The following is a 9,368-nucleotide window of genomic DNA, read 5'->3' on the forward strand; positions in this document are numbered from 1 at the left end:
ATACAAACCACGCTATTTACATAGGGTTTACTTTTCGGCGTAGCTGAAATGACGAGCCATTAAGATTTTAACGAGGGTTAACTACCCCCCGCTAGTTAGCCGGGGGTAGGGAAGGGGTAGCTTGCTACCCCTCCCCCCACACACACCTGTGAGTTGTCTCACTTCACTTTTTGGCTCGGACGAAGACAGACGTTGCTGTTTTTCGTCCTTGTTAATGACAGCCTTAATTTTCTTTTGTCTTTTTCTAGTGCTGTGTGCTTGGAAGTTGGCCTCGACCTTTTGTCATCGTTATGCGCAAGTGCCCTGGACTCGCTGGCCGCCCTTGTGGGACCTTTATGTCAGCGGAGGACACCGATCCTCACACCCTTTGGCCGCAGTGCCGAGGCCGACGGTGTGATAGTGAGAATATGTGTGGTGAGTGCAGAGAGTGGTCTGCCTCCCAGTGGGAGAAGTTCGGCCGCCGGCGTAAGAAGAAGTCTAAGAGAGACCGTTCTCCTTCAGGGGCCACCTTGAAGAAGGAGGGCTCCAAGGACTCCCCTTCCGCCGCCCGAATCTCCCCCGAAGCTCCCGCTCGAGCGGTCTCTCCTGAGAGGCTGCCGAGTGGTAGCGCAGGCCCTAGTGGTGTTTCCCGACCTCGGGGTGCGGGAGAGGGCGTTACCTCCCTTAGCGTGGCAGCTCCCTCTTCTCCTCCGGGGGAGGATAATTTGGATTTTGAGGAATTTGACCAGACTGTTGCTAATGATGATTTGTTTCACCTTTGGGCTTCCTTGGGGCTTAAGGGCACGCCCTCCAAGGAAGCCCTGTTTGACCTGACCCAGTTGGGGGCTGCGGTCAAACAGTCGCCGGTAATACCGGAGGTATTCCCTTCGGATTTAGTCGACACTGTTTTGGCCGACCCTTCCGACGGGTCTGGTCAAACCCTTGATAATGCTCCTGTTGCGGACGTTGCTGATGGCCCTCCTCCTCCCTCCGAAGATCCTCCGAGGGGGGAGGTGAGTCCCAAGGTCTCTCCTGCAGGCGGCTCTTCCTCTCGGGGGAGTGCGCTGACAGAGACTCCTCTTCGGAGGACTGATGACCCGGACGCCCTTCCTCGTGGCCGTATTCGACGTAAGGCCCGTAGGCCTCTTCGCAGCAGAGGGCTTCCTTCTCCCTATAAAGGAGTTAGGAGGCGCCTCTTTGGGTCGTCCTCTCCTGATCCTCCCCCAAAGGAGGAGCCTCCCCGTCAGGAGCAGCCCGTCACAGCAGCGCCCCTTGACCTCTCCGCGGATCGTTCGCGATCCCCTACGCCTGCCAGACCTTTCGACCTGCCTTCTCCGTTCCTGGCCACAGATGCAGTTTGGGCGCCTTCTCATCCTGTTATCCAACAGGCACCGATCCCTTCGGGGTTAAGGGACTCTACCCACAGTGTGGGTAAGTCCCTTGCGTGTCAGGGTTCCCCTGCGCGCCCACCTGCGCGTTCGCGTGCAGTTGCGCTCAAGCGCTCCCCAGAGTCAAAGTCTCCGGACTTACCTCGCCAGCGCTCTCCTGTTCGGCAGCGATCACCTGTTCGCCAGCGCTCCCCTGCGCGGCAGCGATCACCTGCTCGCCAGCGCTCGCCTTCTCGTAGGTCTCCTGCGAAGCAACGCCCTTGTGGTCTGATGTGCGCATTGATCAACCTGTGACTGTTGCGCGCCACCGTTCATCATCTCGTCCACGATCGCCTGATCTGGACTTAGGCAAGGGTACTAACCCGTTGTCTCGCCCGCGCGCCCCTGTGCACCCTTCTGCTCCGGCGCAACAGCGAGCTAAAGCTCCTGTTCGCGAGCGTTCGCCTGCGCATTCTTCCACCTTTTCAGATGTGCGCTGAAACTTTGCTGCGCGCCAACGTTCTCCTGCGTGTCCACGCGATCACTCGCCTGTGCGCAAGCGCTCTCCTGAGCGCTCTCGCCCATCCCAGCCTGATCGCCCCAGGCCTACGACACGCCCGTGCGATAAATCGCCTGCGCGCAGTCGTTCGCCTGTTTGTGGTTCGCGTCTTCGTTCTCCTGAACGCACGCGACATCGCTCGCCATCGCGCCAGCGTTCTCCGACGCGCAGCGCTCCTCGCCTGGCAAACGCTCGCCAAGTCGCTCGCGACTTCTTTTGCGTTCTCCTACGCGCCACCATCGATCGCCTAGCGCTCAGCGCACACCTTCGCCCGCGCGGTCTCGTGCTCCTTCACATGCGCGCCAACGCGTTCCCTCGCCGACGCGCCAGCGCAATCGCTCGCCATCGCGCCACCGTGCCCTTTCGCCCGCGCGCCCACTCGCCGTCTCGCGCGTACGCCCACGCGCCCCCTCACCCGCGAGCGTACGCGCCCACGCGCATTCTTCCATACGTGGCAATGAGCCCGCACTTCGGAAATCGCCCGTGCAGTATTCCTTGAATGCTTTTTCGCGTGAAGACCGTCGCGATTCCCATTCCCGCAGGGAACATCAGCGTGACCAACCGACAGGGACACGGACTTCCAGAGCAGTCTCTGGATCGCCTCCGTGCAAGGCCTCGCGCAAGCGTAGGTTTTCTCACCAGGACCAGGACCAGGAAGGATCTACGGAGAGGTCCATGCAACACTCTCTTTCCTCTTCTTCTTTTCAGGCAGGCCCCGTGGTGTCCACTCCGAAGGATCAGGAGATCCCCTTCCCTCCAGCGGGAATAACTGACACTGTGTCAGTTACTCGCCAGCCTTGGTTCCGTCACATTATGAACGCGGTGGTCCAGGCTGTGAAGCCTGCCCTCATTGATATGGGACTTAAACTAACGGCAGGCTCTCCCCCGCTGAAGAGAAGGAGAGGAGTGGACTTCGTGGTGACTTCTCCTCGGGTGAAGTTGGCTCCCAAGAGGTCAGTTAGGAGGACTCCTACGCCTTCTCCTACGCGTGCTGTTTCTCCTTCTCCTGTGGACGTGTTATCTCCTTCCTCAGGAGAGTCCAGCGAGGCAGGGTTATCTCCCACGGCGCCAATGGGAGGAACCCCCCCTCTTCGGATAGAAGCTGCTCGTGAGGATGCCCCCTCCCGGACCTCTTTACTGGAGTCCTGTTTTCCTCCTAGAAGGGAGCCCAAGGACTCCAAGACGGTTCCTAAATCGTCATCCAGGATACGTCCAGAGCCAACTAAACCCCAGGAGGACGTCCACGTTTCTCCCCAAGATGAGCCTTTGGGGACCGGAGACTTAGCTGCCAGTCCGCAAGGAGGAGACCAGTTCGAGTCGGAGCACTCTTTCTGGCAGGTCCTAAGCTTGATGAGGCAGCTCAACAAGTTTAAGGACCCGGAGACTGCCCCTCATCAGGGCAAGGACACGGTGCTAGAGGAAGTCTTTGGCACCCAGAAGCCCCCTAAGTCCAGCGCAGCTTTGCCTTGGTCCGAAGGGGTGAAAGGGGCCAGGGATAGAGTCGAAGCCCAGCTCTCCGAGCTCTCCTCCTCCGGTCCTTCTTCTGCCGGATTCAAACTCCTCCCACCTCCTCGAGTACATCAGAGGAGGTACTTTGAGATCATGGGGGAGTCCAGTATGGCCCTTCTGCTCCAGCATTCCGTGGAAGAGCTAACCAGGGGAACTCCTCTCGAGAAGCTCTCCGCCCGGCAAGTGACGTTCTCGGCGTCGGAGATCCTGTACCTTGAGAAGGTCACGAAGAGTGCCATGCAGGCAACTTCGTGGCTGGACGTTTGGCTTGGATCTCTGGGCATCCTATTGCGCTCTGAGGATCTGTCCAAGGAGAGCAATAGGAAGGCTTTGGAGACCTTCCTCCTCTCGGGCACGCGTTCGATCGAGTTCCTCGCTCATCAGGTAGCTAACCTGTGGGCTAACTCATCCTCAAGCGTTGCGACGCAGTGACCGAGAGGTTCCCTCTGAAGGTCCCAGCCGTGGATGTCTGCAGGCTCAGGCAATCCTCCATTACTGGGAGGGATCTGCTCGAGCCCAAGGATTTGGAACAAACAGCCGAGAGGTTGAGGAGATTGAATCAAGATTCTTTCCTCCAGAGGGCCCTGACATCTCGGCCCTACAAGCCTCCGGCACCTCAACAGCAACAGCAGTCTCGCAAGACATCGAAGCAGGCTCCGGCAGCTAAGACAGAGGTGTCTAAGCCACAGCCCTTTCAAACCAAGAACAGAAGGCGGGGCAAGTCCTCTAGGGGAGGTAAGAATCCTAGAGGCAGCGGCCGAGGCCGCAAGCGCTAGGATTGGCGATCCCCCCGCGTGTCCACCTGTGGGGGGATGCCTGAAAAGTTGCGTGCACAGGTGGCAACAACTTGGGGCCGATTCTTGGACGGTCTCTGTGGTTGGCCAAGGTTATCGCGTCCCATTCACGACATCTCCACCTCCCCTGACAGCGAATCCAGAGCCGCTGAACTCCTATGCCATGGGATCGGCAAAGGGGTTAGCCCTTCGGGCAGAAGTCGAGACCATGCTCAAGAAGGATGCTCTCCAGGAGGTCGACGACGGCTCCCCAGGCTTCTTCAGTCGACTCTTTCTTGTAAAAAAGGCGTCTGGAGGCGGGAGACCGGTCATCGACCTCTCAGCCCTGAACAAGTTTGTCAAGCAAACTTCGTTCAGCATGGAGACAGCAGAGACGGTCAGACTTGCAGTGAGACCGCAAGACTTCATGTGCACACTGGATCTGAAGGACGCGTACTTCCAGATCCCAATCCATCCGTCTTCCAGGAAGTACTTGAGATTCAGCCTAGACAGCAAGATCTACCAGTTCAAGGTGCTGTGTTTCGGTCTCTCCACAGCTCCTCAAGTGTTCACCAGAGTGTTCGCTTTGATTTCGTCTTGGGCGCACAGGAACGGCATACGTCTCCTTCGTTATCTGGACGACTGGCTGGTTCTGGCAGACTCTCGACACCGAGACAGGCTTCTGGAGGTTTGCCGAGACCTGGGGGTCATGGTAAACCTCGAGAAGTCTTCTCTGCTTCCGACGAAACGACTGGTATATCTAGGCATGATATTAGACACCGATCTCCACAAAGCCTTTCCATCAGACGACAGGATAGCAAGGCTGAGGAAGGTCGCAGAACCTTTCCTCAGGCGGGAAGAGCTTCCGGCCCATTCGTGGTTGCGTCTTCTAGGTCACCTTTCCTCCCTGGCACGTCTAGTTCCGAACAGCCGCCTCAGGATAAGATCCCTACAATGGCGGCTGAAGTCCCGGTGGAGTCAAGGCTCCGATTCTCCGGACTTTCGGGTCCCTATTGGACCCACGGAACTGACGGACCTTCGGTGGTGGCTGGACGACGTGAACCTCCGGAAGGGAGTGGATCTTCTCGTCCTCCCCCCAGAATTGACTCTATTTTCGGACGCGTCAAAAGAAGGGTGGGGGCCCCACATTCTGAACCAAAGGATCTCAGGCCTCTGGTCAGAATCAGAAAAGTACCTCCACACCAACCTGCTAGAAATGAAGGCAGTTTTCCTGGCTCTTCAACAGTTCCAACAGACCCTGGCGGGTCACTCCGTAGTGGTGATGAGCGACAACACTACGGTAGTGGCTTACATCAACAAGCAGGGAGGTACCTTTTCTCGACAGCTATCCCATCTTGCAGTAGAGATTCTGAGGTGGTCCGAAGCCCACTCGGTCACACTTTCGGCTCGCTTCATTCCAGGCAAGAGGAATGTGCTTGCCGACAGTCTGAGCAGAACGACGCAGATAGTGAGTACCGAGTGGTCTTTGGATCCTCAGATAGCCAACAAAGTCCTGACTTTGTGGGGTTCCCCGACAGTAGATCTGTTCGCGACAGCCTTGAATTCCAAGCTGCCCCTGTACTGTTCTCCAGTCCCGGACCCCAAGGGTCTCTGGCAAGATGCCTTTCAGCAGAGGTGGGGCAACATCGACGTTTACGCCTTCCCACCTTTCTGTCTGATGAGAAGGGTGCTCAACAAGACCAGACTATCAGTCAATCTCTCCATGACTCTTGTGGCTCCGCTATGGCATCACGCGGAATGGTTCCCAGACCTTCTGCAGCTCCTGACGGAGCTTCTGAGGGAACTCCCCCCACGACACGAGCTACTCAGACAACCACACTGCAACATCTTTCACAGGGCCGTAGCGTCGCTTCGGCTTCACGCCTGGAGACTATCGAGCATCTCCTCACGGAGAGACGATTTTCGCAGCAGGTTGCGGACAGAATGTCTCGCCACCTACGCAAATCCTCTATCGGAGTCTACCAGGCGAAGTGGAAAGTCTTCTGTGGTTGGTGTCGTGGGAGGGGTATCTCTCCACTCGATGCCACTATTCCAGCAATAGCGGAGTTCCTTGTGTATTTACGGGAGGAAATGCGCCTTTCAGTTCCAGCGGTGAAAGGCTATCGCTCAGCCTTAAGTCTGGCGTTTAGGCTGAAAAGAGTGGACATTTCCTCTTCGTTAGAACTCTCTCTACTCATACGCAGCTATGAGCTTACCTGCCCTCAGTCAGAAGTAAGACCTCCTCCTTGGAACGTGGTTCAGGTCCTCAGGGCTCTGAAGAGAGCCCCGTTTGAACCATTACGCCAGGCGTCTGATCGCCACCTGTCTTGGAAGACGGCTTTCCTGCTCGCTTTGGCATCGGCCAAGCGGGTCAGTGAACTTCATGGTCTTTCTTACGACGTCGCCCATTCAAGGGGATGGGGGGAGGTAACGTTCAGGTTCGTCCCTGAGTTTGTTGCCAAGACTCAGAATCCTGGGGTGTCCGACCCTAGGTTTGACTCCTTCAGGGTGACGAGTCTTCGTTCTGTAACAAGTGATCCAGACCATCTGTTACTTTGCCCAGTAAGGTGTCTGAGGCATTACTTGAAGAGAACAGCTGCAGTCCGTCCTCAGGTGCAAGCGTTATTCGTAAGCACAGGAAGGACGAAGTGGAGGGTCACCAGGAACACCATCTCAGCCTGGATCCGGAAGGTTATCCAACATACCTTGGATCCTGACCCTCCTCCGTCACGCTGCCCTAGAGCGCACGATGTCAGGGGCATCGCTACGTCCCTGGCATTCAAGAGAAATTTCTCTGTGACGCAGGTTTTGCAAGCTGGAAGCGTCAGACGACGTTCACAGCCCACTACCTGCAGGACGTGACCCACAGGAGCTTCGACACATTCTCTATTGGCCCTGTGGTGGCTGCACAACAGCTGGTCTAACCTCAGGCTCCTTAATGGACAGGTAGCAGAAGGTTGGGGGCATTGTTACCCAGTTTTAGTCTGCGTGATTGAAAGAGTATGTCTGGCCCTTACTTCTTTCTTCATTCTCCCCTCCCTTGGGGAAAGCAGCATCCTGGTCTCTGCATAGCTGACCTCAACCTCTGCAGGTAAACCATGCTCCCTTGTGCTCCTAGTATTAACTATGATACTGTTTGCGTCCCCCATACCCTGACAAGGTGGTATTAGGAACGTCCTTGCCTAGATTTCTATCTAAAGAACTCCAGGTCAACTTCCTAGGACGAGTCACAACTTCCTCCACACACAACTTATGTAGGCCTCGCATCCGTAGCAAGCTTCGGAGAGTGCGAGGCGCAGGGACCCCCTTTCTTGAGTGCTGCTCACTCGGTTTTGGGGTCCCCAGGTAAAGCCAAAGCCAGTAAGGCTGGGGACTTTCCGCCCTTCCTAAGGGGTAAGTCACCCTATGTAAATAGCGTGGTTTGTATTTCGGTTACGGAACAAATGACAAATTCGGAGAAAATTTGTATTTTTCCTAACCATACAAACCTTAGCTATTTACACATATTTGCCCACCAGCCCTGTCCCCCAAGTCAAGTCCTACCTCTAAGTGAAGTGAGACAACTCACAGGTGTGTGTGGGGGGGGGGGGGGGGCGAGGGGTAGCAAGCTACCCCTTCCCTACCACCGGCTAACTAGCAGGGGGTAGTTAACCCTCGTTAAAATCTTAATGGCTCGTCATTTCAGCTACGCCGAAAAGTAAACCCTATGTAAATAGCTAAGGTTTGTATGGTTAGGAAAAATACAAATTATCTCCGAATTTGTCATTTCAATGTTAAAAGTCAGGAACGACAACTCAATGTGAGTGATGAAGTTCTGATATTGAGCCTGACTCTACTAATAAGCTTTTAGTTTCATGGCGTGGACCGTTTCCGGTCGTTGAGAAACAGAGTAAGCTAAACTATGTGATAAACAAAATTGGAAAATGCAAACTGTATCATATAAATCTTTGGAAGAAGTATTTCAAAAGGACAACTGTCAATTGTGCCTTCCTTGCAGACTCTACAGAAGTAGAGTCTGAAGAGAATGCTGGAGGTGCATATTTTGTATGTTTAGCACGAGTGATAAAGTCGACAGATGAAAATGAACCTATGACTATTGTGGTACAAGACTTTCAGGGCGAGACTCGAGAATTAGTGAGTATCAACGACAAGCTAACGGAATCTCAATGAAAAGAAGTTAATGAGCTTTAAAGAAACTTCTAAGGCATATTAACTGACAATCCTGGACTAACACAGTTTCACCCATGACATCGAACTGCAAACTAGCCAACCTGTTAGGGCTAATTTTTATCCAGTTCCTATTCATTTGAAAGAACAGTTCAATGAGATTGTAGAAAAGTTATTACAGCTAAGACTCATTAGACCTTCGACTTCTCCCTATTGTTCCCCTGTAGTTCTTGTACAGAAACCTGATAATACGTACCGTATGACTATTGATTTTCGAGTGTTAAATGCGGTAATTGTGTTTGACGCAGAACCTCCATGTTTGCCTGATGAAAAACTTAACAAATTTCATGACGCTGTATATTTTTCTGAGTTGGATATTGCCAAAACATACCATCAAATTCCCCTTATTGAGAGAGCAAAAAAGTACACTGCTTTTCTTACATAGAAGGGATTGATGGAATTCAATAGAATGCCATTTGGTTTGGTAACAGCCAAAGCCAGTTATATCAAACTAATGAGAATTGTATTGGCCGGACTGAAAAATGTCACGTTTTACTTTGATAACATCATCAGCTATAGTAAGACTTGGACTGAACACGTAACTGCCCTAACGAATGTTCTATCTAGATTATGAGAACACGGTCTTACTGCTTGTCCTTTGCAATGTCGAGGTGGGGGGGGGGGGGTTATCATAGCATTGAGTACCTGGGTTTTAGGTTGGGAGAGGGAGAACTGAGAACTTTGGCAGATAAAACTGAAGTCATCAGAAATTTTGCTCTGCCTAAAAATAAGAAGGTGTTGAGATCGTTCTTGGGTCTGTTTTCCTTCTATCAAAGATTCGTACCCAGAGCTGTAGAATTAACAAAGCCTCTCAATGCAATGCTGAAGAAGGGTATTAAAGAACCCCTTCAATGGAGTGATGAAGCTATCGCTGATTTTGTGACTATCAAAAGTATCTTGGTACAAGATCCCGTATTGAAATTGCCAGACCCAACTAAGCCATTCATTCTACGA

General features: G+C 53.6%; 1 protein-coding gene across 1 annotated transcript; it reads left to right on the forward strand.

The window, feature by feature from the left end:
* Window positions 1-335: 335 nt before the first annotated feature.
* LOC137659002 (serine/arginine repetitive matrix protein 1-like) lies at window positions 336-1,661 on the forward strand. The gene is made up of 3 exons (XM_068394104.1): window positions 336-603; window positions 976-1,107; window positions 1,159-1,661. The coding sequence occupies exons 1-3, from the start codon at window positions 336-338 to the stop codon at window positions 1,659-1,661; spliced, it is 903 nt and encodes a 300-aa protein (XP_068250205.1).
* The last annotated feature ends 7,707 nt before the right edge of the window (window positions 1,662-9,368 follow it).

Source organism: Palaemon carinicauda, chromosome 19 (genome assembly GCF_036898095.1).
Source record: "Palaemon carinicauda isolate YSFRI2023 chromosome 19, ASM3689809v2, whole genome shotgun sequence".
Classification (NCBI taxonomy): domain Eukaryota; kingdom Metazoa; phylum Arthropoda; class Malacostraca; order Decapoda; family Palaemonidae; genus Palaemon; species Palaemon carinicauda.